Below are 20,275 nucleotides of genomic sequence, written 5' to 3'. Positions count from 1 at the left end.
TTGGATCCAAAACTAATAAGAAGAAAATTGAAACATATAAAAAGCAAGTAAAAGTTACTTGATCAAGTGAGCGGGTTGAGGAGGGGGGCGTATGTAACCCAAAATGAGATTGGTTTGGTTGGTTTCTGTCAGTTTGTGCTCATCTTTTTTTTTTTGTCCCTCTCCACGCCCCTCTCAATCTCTCAATCATCCCTTTCCACACCTCCCTCTCCGCTCACACCCCACTGCAGGCTAGTCTAAGTCTAGAATTAGAAATTTCAATTTAAAATAGTAAAATGAGACACAGAAATATTTTCCTTTAATAATAATAGGGCTTAAATTGGGGAGAAAAATACCAAAAGTATCAACATCTTAGTATTTAGATATTTCATTTCTCTCCGCCAAACTAGTGAAGAATTTTTTGTACCATGAGAATAACAAGAGTCCAACACGATGATGATGATGCTGTAGAAGAAGAATTATTAAACTTGGACGACCTGTTACGAGAATTGCGGGAAAAGAGTGGAGAGTTTTTCTCAAAGCTTCCAAGTGATATAATCCTTGACAACATCTTCTCCAGTTTACCTCTCAAATCCCTCTCTCAATGCAGATGGGTTTGCAAAACATGGTACCGTTTCATCCATCACCCTCGTTTCGCACAAATTCATTATCAAATGGCAATTCAGAACCGCTGCTCCCCATGTCTTGGGCTCTTTCTCGAATACCCTCGTAATGAATTACGATTGATCGATCATCAAGTTTTTGATAATCTTAAAACATCAGTAGTCAGCAGCGATGTCGAAACTTATCCCTTAGTTGAATTTGGATTTAGCGATCTTCAAATTATAGGTGTTGTTAATGGACTAGTCTGTTTTGGGGAACATCACCATCGTAGTTACTTGCCAAGGAAGTACATCATCTACAATCCTATCACTGGTGAGCACTTCCAGCTCCCGGAAGATACTTGTATATTTACTGATATTGATTTTGCAGCACTTGGCTTTGATTCGGCTGCTAATGAGTACAAAGTTATACGCATTCGTGATGACCATCGTGGTGCCGAGATTTTTACTTTGGGCACAACTAGGTGGAGAAGGGTAGAAGACCATGTTCCTAAAATTCAGAAAACACACCCATTTAGCGTGCTTGTGAATGGAAATCTTCACTGGATTTCGTCTGAACAGGATGGGCCCTTATCTATCTTTGCTTTCAATGTGGCTTCGGAGAAATTCTGTGAATTTGAATCTCCTCCTTTCCACCAAGAACAAGGCCGCCTTAAAGGCGCTTTGCGAGTGATAGAAGAACTACTCTGTTTTATTGATATGAAAGAATTCGATGAGTTCGAAATGTGGGTGATGAAAGATTATGGTGTGCAGGGTTCGTGGGCTAAGGAATACAAATTTAATGCGCAGGTGCTGAATTGTACTCTTCATAACTATATGTGTGGTCAAAATGTGTTCAAATTGAAGAATGGTGAATTTCTCGTCAAGTACGGACCAAAAGATTTTGGTTATTATGACGCCAAGCAACGAACTTGTCAGCCTGTCTTGTTGCCCATTACTACTGACGATTGTGAATATGGTCTTCACCCTGACGATTGTGAATATGATCTTCCGCATGTTTTCCTACTTGGCAGCCTCTTTTCACCCAAGAATATTGGTAGATTAGCAAGCAGGTAACACATTGTCTTTCTTTCTTTTACTTTCTGTGCATTTTCTCTTCATGAACTCTGATTGTATGATGCTCATAAATTGCAACATTACTTACAGTTTATTCTTCCTTAACCTCTACAGCACCCAAACACAAATAAGTGATCAAGAAGAAGAAGAAGAAGAAAAAGAAAGTCTAAAGGATGAAGAAGGAGAAGAAATAGACCTACAGGTTTTGCAGGAGATGAGTGGGGAGCTATTCTCAAAGCTTCCAGGTGATATCATAGTCAACATCCTATGTCGAATACCAGTAAAATCCCTGTCCTCTCAATGCAGAATGGTATGCAAAACCTGGTACGATTTAATCGGAGACCCTCATTTCGCTGAATTTCATTACCGATGGGCAATCCAAAATTGTTGTTCTCCCTGTGTTGTCCTTTGTGATGTCATGAGTGGTTTTTGGTTCATTGATCATCAAGTCTTTGATAATCTTGAAACTTCAGCACCAGTCCACTCTCTTGAATTTCTTAAGGAACTGGAATTTGAAAAGACTCTACAAGTAATTGGTTCTGTCAACGGATTACTTTGCTTTTCGGAAGATCAGTATAAGTGTTCTTATCCCGTGTTTTACTACATCTGCAATCCTATTACTGGGGAGCACATTAGGCTCCCGAGGGCTCGTGAACTGTTCCATGTTGAAGTGTCTGCTTTTGGCTTTGATTCTACCACTAATGAGTACAAAGTCATCCGTTTCCACTATGACCAAGATGAGGGTGAAGTCTATACTTTGGGTTCAAGCAGGTGGAGAAGGATAAATTATGGTGTTCCATATGAGACCTTTAGGCATCCATTTGGCATGCTTGTGAGTAATCATCTTCACTGGATCTCATCTGGAGATGGTGTACCTTTGACCATTGTTGCTTTTGATATGGCTGCAGAGGAAGTCCATCAAATCGAACCTCCCCCATTAGTCAGCACGGATATAAATAGCTCTTTGGGAGTGATAGAAGAGCGCCTCTGTTTTTTTAGAAAATTAGGTGACAATTACTTTGAGATATGGGTGATGAAAGACTACGGAGAGCAGGGTTATTGGGCGAAGGAGTACTTTTTCGACCCAGAAGTAACAGCATATTTGTCTTGTTCTGATACGTATACTGTTTCAAAATTAAGGAACGGTGAATTTCTCGTGCGCTGCGGACCGACAAATCTGGGTTATTATGACGTCAAGAAAGAAACTTGTAGGCCTATTGTGGTGGAAAGCCATTTCATTTTTTTCTTTATATTCCAAGTGGGCAGTCTCTTTTCACCCAAGAATGTTTCTAGATTATCACGGAAGTAATAAATAGTCTACTTGAATCATTTCTTTGTTGGGCTCAATTTGCTGTTGCTGATGCTCCGCTTTCTGTTACCCGTGACCCCAGATAATTTCTCTCTCGGAATTGTCTCATATGGAAAGTTCAAATATTGTAGTTTTAGACAAGCAAATGCCTTAGCATTGCACGCACTTAATTCTGGTTGTTGCTGGGATGGGGATGTGGTGCAAGTGTAACGAGTGTTGGTGGTGTAAGTTATTTCCATATCCATATTCATCTCATTCTTAAGGTGTGAATAAATCATTAGTTGGACATCACATATTTACATTATTGAGTGTAATTGATCAACCTACAGTTGATTGGTTGAAAACTGTTTGGATGAACTAATTGTCGGACCAAATCATGTATCTATCACTTCATAAGTCAGTTGTGGATGCAACTATATGGTCATGAAGCCATTTGCATTCAAAATATATAGTGTTATTTAGCTTTTGGGCCTAATTATAATTGGATAATTTTCGTTTGGTCACCAATTGATCGTTTATTAGACATTGGGCCAAAATTGACGGTGATCCGTCTATACTTTCTGAAGTGGCTAATTTACCCTTACACAGAATACAAAAATAGGTCGAATCCAATTAAAAGGCGACCTCTTCTTCACCTCCTTCATCACTTGAGAATAGAACTCAGAGGTCTCCGCCAAGAGGTCACTAACCTTCTTATCGAAATAAGACGTTTTCTTTTTAGATCCCTCTCATACCGACATGACCTCATTTGCATGGGCAACGACCGCCAAGGGTCCTCATCTCCGTGTGTTCCTACGGTGAAGTTTCCCTTGGACTTGGTCATGTTTTGCTTGTGTGAGTAGGAAGGGGAACGCAGGGTCCAAGAACTTCACTTTCCGCGACAACATCAACGGCCTCATTTTGGGCTTTCTCCAGAGCTCGAAGGTTGGAGATAAGCGTCCTCTCATATTCTGAAGCCAAGAATTTCTTTCTTCGCCAAAGAAATGGTCAACTGGATCTCAGCGGCGCCAGATTCCTCTCTCTCTCAGCCTCTTTCTCCCGGATCACCACCGGTAGCTATGGCATCAATGGATGTATCGGCGAGGTACGAAAATGGGTTCTTTCATGGCCAAAAAAAGTTATTCACTAACGGAGAAGAATAGGATGTGTAAGTAACACAATGAGAGAAACCAACATTGAATAGAGAAGAAAGTTTTACCTTGGCAAGGTGAACAACAGATCAACAAAATGACAGTCCAAGGTCCCGCCTATGTTGAGCGGTACTTGTCAATTGGAAGTCAAACTCCCTTAATCCCAAGCGATATCAACATCTTTAACAGGGAGTGCTTGTTGGTAGCCGTAGTTCATCGGTTATTCAACGCCTCATCTCCACAATCATCTCCTCTCGAGGGAATTTGCAGATCTTGGTAAAGGAATATCATCTCCCCCCCTCCTATCAATGAATCGAGGAGGAGGGAGAGCGACAATTATGATTATTTCAAGCAATGCCCTTCCTCAAGGACATCCGAGGGAGGGAATTCGGTCAGTCGAGAAGGACATTGTCACTGATTTAGAACCCATGAAAGGATCCGAACCGGTAGGGGGTACAACTACTTTCTCAAAAATCTAACGAGGAATAGTCACAAGAACTCCAACAAGGTTTCTTCATGAACGCAGAGAGGGCAAAATTCATCTTTCACTTACTGTGGCAACATCGGGGCGTAAAGGAGCAACTCTCTTTAGCTTTACGACGGCCGGGACGCGCACTTCCCTTTTGAAAAAATTACCAGCCACCAAATAGCAAGATGAGGCGCCTCGTGGCCTCCCCGCAATCACACAATCATCATTGACAAGAGGGTTCTCAATCAACCATGTCCAAAGATCACCAGAAATAGTCCTCATGCTTCTTATAACTCGGACAAAGGGATTCATCCTAAAAATGGAGGAGAAGAAGTCCCAAGATCCCATCCACGAGGGAGAAAGTGTCGCGCTTTCCATAATTCACAAGATTATCCTGCGCGGGGAAGAGTCATCTAAGGAATAATAGCAAAGAAATTCAGCTAAAGACTCTTATATCAAATTATAAAGTACATGAGTAAGAAGACCTTATTGGTTGGAGCATGGGTGTGTTTTCGGGAACATGAATTCCTATGGCTCACTATCTCGATCGGGGGCGAACGCCCCACGACGCCTTCAACACACGGTGTGAAGGATTGTTACTCGCTCTTAAACAGATGATCGAGAGTTCTTTGCTCGGTCATGAGGTAATAGATGATTGGTCTCAATGTTCGGACCTCATAAAGTAACCGCAGAACCCAACCGGTAGAGCAAATCCATGTCTCTTGGCAAGAAGGGCGAATACATGACAGCGTAAAACGGGTCTCAATCACCAAGAGCGATCAAGTGAATCGACACTCTCTGAAGGGTGGAAGGAAAGAGGAGTCCGCCCTAAGTCGACTAATGGTGATGAGCGCCACCTCCTTGTAGCCAACTCATCGATAACCTCCCACTCCGTGTAGATATCTTCGGATGTGAAATTTCACCTGACGCTTCAGGGAGAAAAGATCTCCGTTTACAAGTGATTAGTTGCGATTCATGATCGAAAGAGGTGAAGTTTCAAGTCCGCATATATCTTCGTGGATGTGAAATTTCTTCACTCTTGAGCCACTCTAGACTCCCTTCTAACACTTCCTGCTGTCTAATGACTGTCGAGATCAACTTCTCAGCTGGCCGCGCCAAGCTCTTGCCCACTTTCTTGATAATGTCAACTAAATATCTCCCGTGGATTTTTACTAACAATCTTTGACCACAGTTTTTAACCAATTGAGACAAACATCAGCAATGTAGTCCTTTTCAAGTACAACCATCCACAGACTCAAGTTTTACTCCCTATGTAATTTCCACAACCTCACTTCCTCTTCCGATTCGCAACCCACCAAACAACTGCAAACCGGAGGAGAACCTGTGCGAAATAGTCTTATAAAACAACGGCATATCATTCAATACTTGTAAAAACAACTCCCCAACTTGTCCTAAACTAACTTAATAATCCTCACAACATCACAAAACACGAAAACCACATAATCCGAATCACAATCACCCAACTTACAAGAACCTAATTTCATCGACACCCACGATTTCCTCGACTCTAAAAAACAAACCCAACACCTGTTTAGGATCCAAATCATCAATAACAGCCACAGCAGCTAACAGCATCACTATAAGCATTAATCTCAAGCCCTCGATCCATTAACCTTTCACGACTTCTCTCTTGAGATCTGCCTTTAAAACTCTCAACAATTTGCCACTGGTGTTGTAACAACGGAAAATTCGATAAAAATTCTCTATCCACATTACTATTACTATTACTAGTAACTAGACCATGAACAACTTTAGCTCTTAAATATCTTCCAGAAGCTTCTAGAAACATAGATTCATCTAAACAACCCCAGATATTCTCAGGTGTGTCAACAAGATATTTAACTCTACTTGCAATTCCATAAACCCTCACCCTAGAAAAACCACCAGGGGCATTCTCGTCATTTAAGTTATTTAAATTGTTATTATTATTATTATTAGTGGTTGTCTCAAAATGGGAAACGGAAGTGAGAGATTTAATACCTTGATCAATTAATGATATGTTGGTTGAAATTGATTCACAAGATGATTTCATGGAAACAATTGAATCAGCTGAATCGATTAAATCTCGGTACCTGTTACCGACAAGTTGTCAGGTTCTTTTTTTTTGATTCGATTTCATTTTTTTGTAATTGTTTCCACATTTCGGATTTCGGATATTAGTTTTGAACGGAATAGTGTTTCCGCGTCTCGGAATCCTGGCTTTGATGGGTCGGAATTTATTGCCATTGTCGGAATTTTTTTTTTTTTTTTTGATTGAAATTCATGTCAGTTTTTTTTTTAGGGAGGAAAAAAATTGGATCTGAAGACGATGGAAATAATAGGAGAGAGAAATTTTTGGTTTTAAACAGAAGTGACGTTTTGTTACTGTAAAACTTCTATGGGCCTATATAGGCCCAATATTTTATTGGGCTTTTTCACTAAAAGCCCAATAGGCTAACTCAATTTTTTTGTTTTTGGCTTTGCTTTTGATTTGAATACAAAGACATGTACGAGGTTGTGAAGCTTCTACGTTAAATAATTCGTCACGATCTTTCAATACCGTTTTTAGTATAATATTACTGTGCAATTATACTTGCTAGCCAAGGTACATGAACAAAACGGAAATAAAGTACGTGCTTATCCAGTTGGTGAACAGCTTCAATCATATTTGAAACAGATTTTGGATCGAATTTCAACTTTTTTGTTGCCTTCTACAAGACTATCACACTCACAAGTATATGGACGTATGGTACAAGATTGTTGGATATGTACGTAGTCTTAAAGATTTCCAATATTTGATCGGGTTTGAATAGTGGTCACGAACTCACGATGATGACTATTTTATATATTAAAGGTCATGATGGTCAACTAATTTTTCGTTTTTTTTAGCGAGTCCGGTTCTTCTATAATCGGGTACAGAGATGAATCTATGTATCTATGTAACCGTGTTATGTCACTGTTGGATCATCTCGAAATACACCCATTTGTCTCGAAATACATACCTCAACCTCGACATTCGTGTGTTGTGTATCTCGCCACAGATCCGATAGTAAAATAACACGGTTAGAGAAATTGTACCCGGTTATAGAGGAACCGGACTCTTCTTTAGCCTCTATTTTCATGTTTGTTGATTACTTGGATTGAAAGGTTTTGGAGCTCTGAATGTTGTCAGCTTTCTATTACTTAAAAGTTTGATTTTCAGTAAGCAATTTTTTGACTGAATTTTGTAATTTATTTTTTAGGCATAAATATCGATAGTTGGCTTACCTACCTTGTTCTCGGATTATTGCATAGATATATGACCTTATTTTGAGTCTACCGACAGTTAGATGGTTTGTTGCCAAAACTCTGAAATCTCGCTAAGGATGAATTTGAGCATAAGTGATTTGAATACACCAAAAATGTGCCCTACATATATGATATACAACTGCGGAGGACCAGTTGGGTAATGTAGTGTTTAATATTTTGGTGCCATTGGGCCATAGATGCAACTCGATCTCAAGAGGTTGATAAACAAATCCAACCACCCATTTTGTTTATACATCTAAATCACTTTTCTAAACTCAATTACCATCATGTTACGCAAGCATGAATCTCGAGCTAAAAAAATCATTAAACTCCTGATTAAGAAGCTTAATCTTCCTTCTAAACCTCTTTGTTACTGTTTTACCTTTAACTTTTGTGATGCTGTTGCTTTTCTTTTTATAGGTCTGGAAGAGACCTTTGACCTATTAATGCCCAATTGTTAATGTAACCACTTTGTTTAGATGTATGCCTTTTCATATTAAAATCATTAAAAAGCTTGAACACGAAGGACTGATGGACGTGCTAATCTTTTTGCTGGCTCTCATTGGTCACATGAGTTGCATGAGAGGATGAAAATTTTCATGATGCTTTAAGATACTTTATTACTCAAAAATCTATTTGGATGTTCAGGTTCAACCACTTGTCAATCAAGAAACTTTCAAAAATCACCTACACAGTAGTTAGTGTACCATGATTTTTTCAGAATATTATTTTGAATCGAATTAAAAAAATGTGAGTAAGATTGGACATAATTAGAAAAACATGCTTATTAGCATATGTCACACCGAGATTTGAAAAATTAGATGAATACTCACAAGGTGTGAAAAACATTGTCATACATTGTATATTAAGGAAACTATATGAAATTGATTGATGATCACATAATTAGTCAACTTAAGAAGGTTGTTAGGGATTTCTTGCTTACATTGATATTCTTACTTAATTTATGTTCGTTCCAATACTTTGATTGACTTTTAAGTTTTACCTGTCTCTGATATCTGAATTCCTAAAGTATCTCGACCTTGCACTCACCCGACTCTTCCTTAACAGTTTATTAGCTGAGTTTTCCTGTTATCTTTCTGGTGTCCACTTCCAACAGAACATCTCAAGTTCATTAAAGCACACCAACTCCCACACACAATCTCATTAATCATAGGTATGCGTACATGTTGCACACAGTGATCATTTCTTGTTTCTGGTATTTGGCATGTTGAAATTTTCACATTTGCATTAGTCCAATATTCTAGTACGTGTTGTTACGACTCTTTATTGATATGTGCACTTGTCAAGTTAAATGAACTACAAATTGGTTTATGCATTTTTCAAGTTAAGCTTTATGATTGCGTGTTTTCCTTTTCGTTTTCTGTTGTTATAGTTTATGACAGGTTCAGGGTTTTAGCTTTTTCTTCTTCTTTAATTTTTTCTTTGGTTCATATAGTTATTTATTGTTATTTTTAAAACAGAAGAGTTCCTGATGTTGAGCATTTATCTTGCTGTAGTGTTTCTTTTCCTTTTGTCTATTTGAAGTATAGGACTTTAAGTTTAAAATGTTTGAGCATTTATCTCATAGAAGAATGGATCATTGTTTTAGTTCTTTAGATTGTTATATATATACTTATATATATGGTGCTTTCTTTTTATTCCTCCTCTGGCATCGTTTATTTTTCTACTGTTTCATTTCCCTAATTAACTGTTCTGTGTCGGTTGTAGATCAATGTTGCCTATTCTGCTCCAGACAAGTTGAGATGAGAGGAGCTAATGGTACCTCGCCTAGTCCAATCGAGGCTAGGCATAGATTACCTAATTCAATGTGAGTTTTTGCATCACTGGTTTTCTCCTATCCTCTCGTCTTTTACTTTCCGTTTTCTTTATTGTCTTCTAATTAAATAATACCTTGACATGCATGAAGATAAAAATGATGCCTACTTGGTACAAAGTGGATGCCTGGTGCGAAAAATCTTTACTGCACGTCTGCACATGTTAGATTCAGTGTTTTAAGGAAGTCCTAATACATTCACATCTTAATAAATCATAGTTTTATTTTCGCAAAATTAAATCAACTCTGCAACTACTAACAAGTAATATACTCATATTCCGTCGAAGTTTGAATCATCACACTAGGATAGGGCCTATTAGAAAGGATCAAAGAGGCAAAACCGACACTTCTTTTTCGATAATAGCAAGCAGACACTTCAAAATATTCAGTTGTATCCAAAAAATCTAGCTCAAATTTTGCTTGGTAGTATTTTGCATTATACCAACATTACCGACAAAGGAGTGAAGGAAATATTCTTGAATGATGCAACATATATGTCTGTAAGCTTACTCTTAAGCATACTTTTTATATTACCTGCAGGTGGCCTTCTTTCGAGTTTTATTCTTATCTCTCAGATATTTTCTTCTACTTATTTCTTCTTTCATGCTTTCATTCAGGGATGAAACAAATAAGAGAAGGTTCCTACGAAGCAAGGATGTTGAAGTTGAGAAACCATTCCACCTACCTATCCAGGATAAAGGTTCAACTTGCAATAAGTTCCTTTCTCTAAAGGTTGTTCTGGTTATTATTATATTTGGGACTTTCATAACACTGCTCCGCTCTCCTACTGCATATCACAGTGAGCGACTATTACATGCTACATCTAGGTATATATGTTCTATTTCCCACTTACCTTGCTTTGCTACCTTTCTTTTTTGATGCGTGCTGGAAGGTTTTATATGATGATATGGTTTCACAAAGTTTTCTTTATTTTCTTATTCACTGGCTGTATCTATCTAAAATTTACAAAACAATGGATATCTGAATAACATGCTTTCCAATTTTTGGAGAGTTATAGATCTCCTGAGATTTATCAAGCATTAATGTTTAATGGGAGAAATTAACTTGTGTATATGATGCAGGCCAAGTTTTGTAGGCAGATGGATGAGGGAGAGACCCATACTGGACCCACGTTATGTATCACATTTAGATATAAATTGGGACCAAATCTTGAGAACTATTGGGAAAATGACTGAAACACATAGTTGTCGAGGAATAGGGTTATTGAACTTCAATGAGAGTGAGACCAATCTTTGGAAGAGGCGAATGCCAGATGCTATCCATGTCTCTGTCCACTTGGATTATGTCAGGGACAATGTCACTTGGGAGTCTTTGTACCCTGAGTGGATAGATGAGGAACAAGAGTCTGAGGTTCCTTTTTGTCCATCTCTGCCTGAGCCTAGCATCCCTGGAAACCCAAAACTTCATCTAATTGCTGTGAAGTTACCATGTCAAAGGTTAGCAAATTGGTCGAGAGATATATCTCAGCTTGCACTTGCAACTTGCAGCAGCAAGGATTAGTGCTTCAAGAAAAAGATACCAAACGATGCACGTTCTATTTGTGAGTGAATGTTTTCCAATTCCAAACCTCTTCCGTTGCAAGGATCTTGTAATACATGAAGGGAATGTATGGCTATACAAGCCCAAATTAAATATTTTGAGGGAAAAGCTTGCCCCCTGTTGGATCATGTGAACTTGCAGTACCATTCAAGGCCAAAGGTCTGTCGCTAACCTCACACTCATTTCCAATTCTCTATTTGTTCTTTATAATTGCTATAATGGAACCATTCCAAGAACTTTACAGGGTTCAGAAACCTTCAAGAAGTATATGCGTACTTGAAAAAAAGTTCTTGCATGGTGTGTTTAGTTAAGCTCATGAGTTTATTTCATTATTTTCAATAGATGTTGGTGATCCCAGTGGCCAAATCCTTTTGATATGTACTACATTATCAAAAAAGAAACTATGGAAATTTTCCTGTGTCAATATCAGACGTTGAATTTCTTCATAGACAACTCACTTATGATACTTAAATTTGTCATTTGATTGTGTCTGGAAACAGATCGAGCTTATTCTGGAACAGTGCACCGCGAAGCATACGCAACTATCTTGCATTCCGCCCATGTATATGTATGTGGTGCAATTGCTGCAGCCCAGAGTATCCGCATGGTTGGCTCCACGAGGGACCTTGTGATACTTATTGATGAGACAATCAGTGCATATCACAGGGCAGGTCTTGAGGCAGCTGGATGGAAAATCCGGATCATCAAGAGGATCAGGAATCAAAAGCTGAACCAGAAGCGCATAAACGAATGGAATTACAGCAAGTTCCGTCTCTGGCAGCTAACAGACTATGACAAGATCATATTCATCGATGCGGACTTACTCATTCTCAGAAACATTGATTTCTTGTTTGCAATGCCAGAAATATCTGCAACTGGAAATAATGCAACCCTTTTCAATTCTGGTGTCATGGTGATTGAGCCATCTAACTGTACATTCCAGCTGCTGATGGAACATATAAATGAGATTGAGTCCTACAATGGAGGAGACCAAGGTTATCTGAATGAAATCTTTACATGGTGGCATCGCATACCAAAGCACATGAACTTCCTGAAGCACTTCTGGATAGGAGATGAAGAGGAAAAGAAAAAGCTATGAAAACTCGTCTCTTTGGCTCTGAGCCTCCGGTTCTTTATGTCCTACATTATCTTGGTTTGAAGCCGTGGCTATGCTTCCGAGATTATGACTGCAATTGGAACGTGGATATTCTAAGAGAGTTTGCTAGTGATGTTGCACAAGCGATGGTGGAAGGTACACGATGCAATGCCAGAGCACTTGCAGAAGTTCTGCCTGATAAGAACCAAGCAGAAAGCTGGATTGGAGTGGAATCGAAGACAAGCAGAGAAGGCAAATTATACGGATGGGCATTGGAGGATAACGATAAAGGATAAACGTCTAAAGACATGTTCTGAAGAACTCTGCAATTGGAAGAGCATGTTATCTCATTGGGGTGAGACAAACTGGACAGACGATGATACATTCGTACCAACTAATCCTGTTATCGCTAGTAAACCCCTCTCAAACTTGTAACTCTAAATTTTGTTTCTGCATATATAATCCCAAGTGCCCCTTCATGGATAAAAACCAAGTTTACCATGTGGTCTAGAGTACCCATGGTATCAGATTATGCTACCAGGGCTGTTTCATTAATTGACCATGTAGGGAAATAGGGGAATTAGGGAAAATGCCGATACTCATACATACAAAAGGCAACATCTCCTAATAGCGTTTCATCTGTAGTTTTTTGTAAATCATTATTTTGTAATGAACCCAGTCCTTATTGATGGTTGAACTTAATCGGCACAGCTTGATTTGGTTTGCTTCAGTTTTAGTCTTGTAGGGAGAGTGTCGTAGGTTGCATCTAAGCCTCAACTTTTTCTAGCTTTCAGTGACTCAGACTCGTACATATTCAACCTGATCACCTGGAACTTGGTTTGATGTGCCTTGGCAACTTATTCCTTCATGATCGGACCAACACGCATGAAAGATGATGGAATGTTCCTATCTATTGACTTGATGTCTAGACTCTAGTCCTCTTATGTCTCCATAGACCATGATAGAGTAGATCCAGTTGACTGTGCTTTATTGCTGTTTTAATTAGGTTCGCCAAATCAACTTGGTGAGTAAAAAACTAACAGCCAGGCGGACAAATAAATTCTAAAAATAATAATACAGGGACAAAATATTATATTGTCTAAATGCAAGTTAAAATGATGGAAAATCAGAGTTTCCTGCTCAGCTGGCATTATACTGGTTTTGGTGAACGAAGCTGTGCCCAACTATCATTTCCACGACCCACCAAATGCAGCACATATATGAAGCTCCGGCATGTATGAGTTGATCTATCCTAAAATGTGTGTGATGGTTACTAGTTGCAAGTTTCAGACCACTTCCATCTACCTTTGGTCCGTGTTTCCAATCTTGCAATTAGGCATCTTCAGTCACATTGCACACACACACATGAATCTTATCAGATCACATGCATGTATTGCCAAAGCTAGCATGTTAACAATTTAAATATCTTCTCTAGAAATAGCAAATAATATGAATAATTATGAAACAAGAGTAAACCAATCCGATTCCTGAATGAGGATATATATCTTTAATGACTTAGTACGTACTGACACTCAATTAATCTTTTGTACAATGAATTAATGAAATGGCTATAGATGTTCAACAATAATGACAAACGAAGGCAACGATATACCAAATAACATGATGGGATGATCCAATTTTAGACCTCTATCAGGGAATATTTGACTAACTCAAATGTAGTTTGACAAAAACGCAACAGGTTGTTTCCCTGCAGAGCTATATGATTTATTTTGATCACACGTATTTGAGCCACTCCATTCGCTTGGAGTCAGTCTTAGATGGGCACTAAAAACCCACTATTTTTTCAAGTTGAGGTTCCTACGAATTTGAAATTTAAAACGTGTATGCATTATTTTATGGTCTAATTTTATGGTCTAATTAAGTTTCTCTGATAGGATGCACTCAAATATAAAATTTTTTTTTCAAGGGAAGGTCGTAATAAACCATTTATTACGTACAAATCCAAAACGTACGGTAATTGACATTCTCATATGAGCAGAAATATTCCTTGGGTTTGCTGATCATAAATTCATACTGAATATACTTCTTTGTTTTTCTATTTACATACTTTGTTTACTTTAACATAATATTCAGTTGAGAATATGGTCTGAAAATATGAAATTAACACAAGGAGAAAAAAAATAAAAACAAACAAACAAAACTTACAGCCTATATATCCAAAATGGGATGCACAAACCAAGCTGGTAGCTAGTGATGATGACACTCACTATTTCACTAATACTAATGACTAATAATTATATATCTATATCTTTAATGATGATATGACGACAGCTATATATCACAAGAAATGGTTTACGGTTTAAGGCCTATATAAGGTCGCATCCTTCTATCAGCATTTTATATTCATCTGCATTTGTTAATCATCAACTATCTGCTGCAATGGCAACCAAAGCTCCCATTTTTATTGTGTTACTAGTCGTGTCTTCAATGTTTGTTACTTCCATTGCTAAGCCAAAGCAGCCACCACGGCAACCACCCACACCTCCATCATCCTCTCCCCTCAAGTGCCATCACCCCCACCACCTCAAGTTGCCTTACCACCACCCCCCTCAACTTAGATCACCACCACCCCTCCTCAACTTAGACCACCACCGCCACCCCTCGTGCTTCAACTAGACCGATATTCTCGATCTACAAACTGGCTTTGGAATGGCCAGTGTCCGTTGTTCTGACAGAAAACAAACTTGTGACTGATGTCACAAAGCTGCCTCTAAAATTTACCATACATGGCCTTTGGCCAAAACCAGAAGTTAAAAATGCTAATGCAGAAGAATTCGATGTAACTAAGGTAACTCGTGTTTTTTTCTGCATGATATCCAAACCGTTTAAAACAGGAAAGAGTAGCTAGATCAAACGCTAGATTGAAAGACACGTGGGAACTAAGAGTATGGGGACAACGATTACCATTGACTAATTTCCTTTAGTTGACTTTTGCAATAATAACATTCTTTTTCCCCACGATTAAATTTATCTAACAGGACAAGTTCAGTTCTCTCCTCTTGTCCTTAACTTTTTTAATCATCTATATATCAACTAATGCTTGCTTTCTCATCATCTGCTTTGATTTTCTCTTCGCAGCTCGCAAGCATAAAAGACAAATTGGTGGAGAATTGGATTAATGTAGAAAATAGTAATTCTGGAACATGGGAACGTAGGCATGAAGAGTTTTGGAGGAGGGAATGGAATAAGCATGGGAAACTTTCACGCCTTGGACAATTAGAGTACTTTACCCTGGCTCTGGATCTACATCAGGCTGTGCAAAATTTCTACACCCTCAAAGACCTAAAGGGTAATTATCCACCTGGACTGATAGACGTCGCTGCGTTCAAAAACGAGTTTGCTTCATTTGGAATGCCCGGACAAGAGTGTGACCAGAGTCTTGGTCAGAATCCGTTTAACGTACTGAAAGAACTTCAATTTATAGTCTCTTCTGGGTCACGAATTTTCCTAAACAATACCGACCCTGATAAAAATTGCAAAATAGGTGAAACTTGGTTGCCGGGAAACAAAAAAAGGTTGCCGAGAAACATGCCGTGAATCGTAGCTGTTATACCACACATTATTAATTGCGTTTGGTTAAGTATTACTACTAGTGTACTGTACTTCTTACAGATGCTTGTTACTTGGTTATGATGCATGTAACAATGTTTTCTGATATATCTCTAAATAAAATCCATGTTGTGAGGTGTTTTATTTATATATATATATATATATATATTATATTTATATTTATATATATATATATTTTTCAATGAAGATAGACGCCGCATCAGTGATTCATGGTTGCCACCGCCCTCGGGGCAAACTTTAGTCACATGAATGGTTTTGAGTCTTTGATTAGGCATATATTTTGAGAATGGCAAGGTTTAACAACCTTCATAAAAATATGAACAATTTGTAAAACAACATCGGATGTAAACCTATTGTGACACAACATTATCAGCATATCATATCCTTTTTTTTTTGAAAAGTTTTTGGGGATATATCGTCAGTTCGTTATATATCGAGAGAGAGAACTATCTAGGGCCACATATATCCTTTTCTCAAGATTAAAATTTAAAGGAACCAAGTTTACAGTTTCATCCGTAATGAAATTAATGCTTCAGGCTAGCAGCTAAGCAGCATATATGGATATATGGAAATGTACGTAGAATTATTCATTCTTAATTAAGTGGGGAGATCATATCAACAAGTCTAAAAAGAATTGATACTCAGAATGGCTAGCTATGTTTTCTTGCCTGTGGTCCTACAATGTCTCTAGTCCTCTGCCAAAAGAATGCTACATCTTAAATCTGTATAATGTTCAACTAGGATTTACAGATATGGCTTTGTTCTTGCAGTTCCTAGTGTTAAATGTCATAGCAGCACTGGAAGGAAAATAAAATGGTTAGACATCCAATAGGCTAACTATGAACAAAATCCAACAGGACATATATACTACCAAATAGCGACTCCTGAAAGCACGATATATATGATTGATGTAATGCTATGATGATATCTTTGTCGATATTTGACACTGATGCCATCATACATGGTTTACCACATAATATCCTAGCTGTCAATACCCTCCACTCTCAACCACTCATGGCAGATCACGTGTCCAGACTACAAGCAGGTTGTGCATACGACCTAAGGTCAGGTCGTCCAAACAACTTAGGAAACATAACCGATGCAAGCTAGTGATCAACAACATCATTAATGAGAGATCATTACTTCGTAACGGAAGGAGTAAAAACAATCATCAAGACAAATTTTAAAAGGGAGATCTACCTATAAAAGAGACGTCTTCTCCATTCTCAGGAGAGACCAATTCTCCATCTTCTCGAACATCTATCTCCATCTCTTATTCGATCAACCAATCAAAAGCTTGAACTACGTCCGACTTGATTTGAGTTCACTAAAGAACTCGATACGTAGATAGCTCGACATAACCGAGTTCAGTCGAACAAATACTACCTCTACATTGGCGCCGTCTGTGGGGAGAACTTCTTGAGAAAACTACACTTTTCACTTGTTCTTCTCAAGCCCATGAAACATAGACAAAAGCCACGGTTGCATTTCACTTGAGCATCAATCACGGTGGAACTCGGTTAGGATCTAACAAGTACGTCATTGAAGTTTCCATGACGCTGGTGTGGATTATCAATGGCAGCAAGCGAAAAGTCAGTGTTCTAAGAGATAAGTCTATATTCATGCAGCTATCCTTCATTTATACTAATCTTTAATATTTGGATCAGTTTGGATAATCTGTGCACACTTCTATTGTAGGGGGAATTTCCCGTCACTGAACAGATGACACGTGTATGGGAAATAACCTAAGACTATAGATGTCCAGAATGAGACGAGGACCATTGGATCAGTTCTGTGAATAAGTGATCTCGTGCTTAGCATGAGTATTTAGTTGACATGTGCCAAGCACATGATTGACCACTTCAAACATAACAAGTTACCCCCAAATTAGGAACCGATATAGGCAGTTCTGAAACGTAGGAAACCGAAGATGGCGATATTTGATGATAAGGAAGGAATCGATGACATATCTTAGGAGTTACCTTTTAGATATAATTTTTTCATACACGATGGGACATTATGATAGATCAACAAGGAAACTTACCTCTCATAAGATATGGTCTAGATTTAGACTTCCATAAAAAGAGGAATCCTAACAGGAAGGCAGAGTCCAAAGATGGAAGAGAACTCACAAGCCGTGAGGACAACCCTAGCTCTAGGACTCTCGTAGCCCTTCCTATATAAACCATAGGGATTCGCTCTTAGGAACAACGCAAAATAGGGTTTGATTCTCTTTAAGAACAAAGGAGATACTTAGGCAGCCGTTAGACGGTTCAACTTTGAACTCACCATCATCTTATCCCTTCTCTATTCAGTAGAGGCTTCACAAGGCACAAAGGAAAATCTCAGGGGATACTCGGAATTTCCCCTACATCTTTTGGTGTCGTCTGTGGGAAAGCAGGTAAATGTTCATTTTAAACGATTGATTTAGTCTAAAAACTCTTACTGTTGTGATGGCAAGAGCAAATCAAACAAAGGGAGGCGCTACCACGCGCAGCGTCGCCATCAGAGAAGAAGAACACAAGATGCCTGAGGAGGTGAGAATGTCAGTCACCAAGATGCGAATGATCCCCCAAGGAGCTGTGACCAGCCCCGATGGACCAATTGTTCCCAGAGCAGGTCCCATAAATAACGCTCAGCTCAGGAGGAACGTCAAAATGGTGAGAATATTGTCCTCACCAACCCAGAGTCTATTCAGGTGAGTCAGGCTCTAGAACAACAAAGAAGCAACCATAAGCAAGAATTACAACTGTTAAGGCACTTATATCAGTCTGACACAGGGAATGGGCCACTCATCGATCTCGATGATGACAACCTTCCGGAAGGTGGTCGTGCTAGGAACCCAAGGCGTGGGGATCCAATGCGGTAGCGAGCCATCCGGGTCGAAATACAAAGAACTTCGAGATGAGGACTCGGGGAATAGCCTCGAAACGGAGTCCATCGACCAGATCGTGATGTCGACCCTCTACAATCGTAAAAAGAACTTAGAATAAGAAACTTTATACCAAAGAAAGTGCATGGGAAATTGAGAAGAATGACCAGATCCATCAGATGCATTGGATGACAGGCAAGGGGAGAAAAATGCAAGACTCCCTTGTTCAATCCGCCATAATGGGGGCAGGTAGATCACCTTTTGCATCATGGGTGATGAGGAAGCCATATCCCCGTGGTTATTGACAACCGAAGTTCAATGTCTTTAGTGGCAAGTCAGATCCTGTAGATCACATATTTAGGTATCGTGCCACTATAGGACAATATGAGAGATATGACCATGTCATGTGTCAGGAGTTCAAAGCCCCCCTGTCTAAATCTACGCTCCAGTGGTACCACAGATTACCTGAGCGTCAAATCAGGTCCTCAGAAGAACTATTTAAGATCTTCATAGACAGGTACTCTTGCAACAAGCATCAGCCAAAACGGATCGATGCATTGTTCAACATCAAGAAAAATGATGGAGAGGCATTGAGATCCTACATGCAACGGTTCATGGAAATCTCAATCCAAATAGAGTCGTGTGATGAACAGACTGCTATAATAGCTTTCAAACAAGGGTTAGATTAAAACAACGCCTTATTCGGATCTCTCTCCAGGAAACCGTCCCGCGATTTAGAAGAACTCCTTGACAGGGTTGAAACTCATGCGGGGTGGGAAGAGGATGTCCTGAATAGATGTTAGGAAGCGAAGAAGACTAGTCGAACAGTTCTTGGGGTTCCTCGAGAAGGGAATGGAAATTTTTCCCCTCAAAAATCTAAGAGAGACTGTAATCGTGGTCGCCAAAGGGCCGAATCCCTATCAAAGGGACGAATGCCCAGAGGGCAATACCAAAATATAGCCAGTAGTGCAGATGAAAAACCACAGAAGAAGCCACGTGTGGAGGGAGCTGAAGAAGATATAAGGATTAGAGTACGTGGCGGTGGACATATGTCACAGATCTATGCTATACGTCAGAGTATAGCAAAGGCATTGGTTGCTTTTTATCAGAAGTATGTTGATGAACAATAGAAGAAAGAGACTAAGGACATTTTGGTTAGGTATGATAGGATTTTACTTATACACCAGAATTTGTGATTTGCGACAGTCAAAGTCTGTCGTTTTTTCTGATTTGCGACTGTTTTTAGTGTCCCAGCTTCCATCGTTAATCGCTCTGTCGTTAATATTTGCGACGGGTAAAGACCGTTGTAACTGGAATTAGAAAGCGACCAACATGTCCATCGCAAGGTCGTCGTAAGAAGAAGAACAGACAAAACCATCGTTTTTCAGAGAAAATATTTTTAAAAAAAATGCGCAGGCCAAATGACCTACGAATGCTACTGTAGCTAATTTCTGTAGCTAATTCAAAG

At 39.0% G+C, this 20,275-nt stretch overlaps 1 protein-coding gene and 2 pseudogenes across 2 annotated transcripts; 2 read left to right on the top strand and 1 right to left on the bottom strand.

The window, feature by feature from the left end:
- The first annotated feature begins 152 nt into the window (after positions 1 to 152).
- Positions 153 to 3,255, top strand: LOC147501221 (uncharacterized). The gene is made up of 2 exons (XM_086606242.1): positions 153 to 1,654; positions 1,773 to 3,255. The coding sequence occupies exons 1-2, from the start codon at positions 408 to 410 to the stop codon at positions 2,965 to 2,967; spliced, it is 2,442 nt and encodes an 813-aa protein (XP_086462368.1). The 5' UTR covers positions 153 to 407; the 3' UTR covers positions 2,968 to 3,255.
- Positions 3,256 to 5,562: 2,307 nt separating this feature from the next.
- LOC147501220 (conserved oligomeric Golgi complex subunit 1 pseudogene) lies at positions 5,563 to 6,872 on the bottom strand (annotated as a pseudogene).
- A 1,769-nt stretch (positions 6,873 to 8,641) lies between these two features.
- On the top strand, positions 8,642 to 12,989 carry LOC147501219 (UDP-glucuronate:xylan alpha-glucuronosyltransferase 1-like; annotated as a pseudogene). The gene is made up of 5 exons (XR_015221258.1): positions 8,642 to 9,028; positions 9,583 to 9,682; positions 10,306 to 10,515; positions 10,771 to 11,407; positions 11,749 to 12,989. The product of XR_015221258.1 is annotated as a UDP-glucuronate:xylan alpha-glucuronosyltransferase 1-like (transcript).
- Positions 12,990 to 20,275: the final 7,286 nt, after the last annotated feature.

This window comes from Coptis chinensis, chromosome 4 (genome assembly GCF_015680905.1).
Source record: "Coptis chinensis isolate HL-2020 chromosome 4, ASM1568090v1, whole genome shotgun sequence".
NCBI classification, from domain to species: domain Eukaryota; kingdom Viridiplantae; phylum Streptophyta; class Magnoliopsida; order Ranunculales; family Ranunculaceae; genus Coptis; species Coptis chinensis.
This window is presented reverse-complemented; position numbering and strand designations above follow the sequence as displayed.

Excerpts from the sequence above, each read along its gene's own strand:
- LOC147501221 (XM_086606242.1), top strand. The coding sequence starts at position 408 with ATGAGAATAACAAGAGTCCAACACGATGATGATGATGCTGTAGAAGAA. Across the intron at positions 1,655-1,772 it reads ATTGGTAGATTAGCAAGCAG|CACCCAAACACAAATAAGTG; the intron begins GTAACACATTGT and ends TAACCTCTACAG.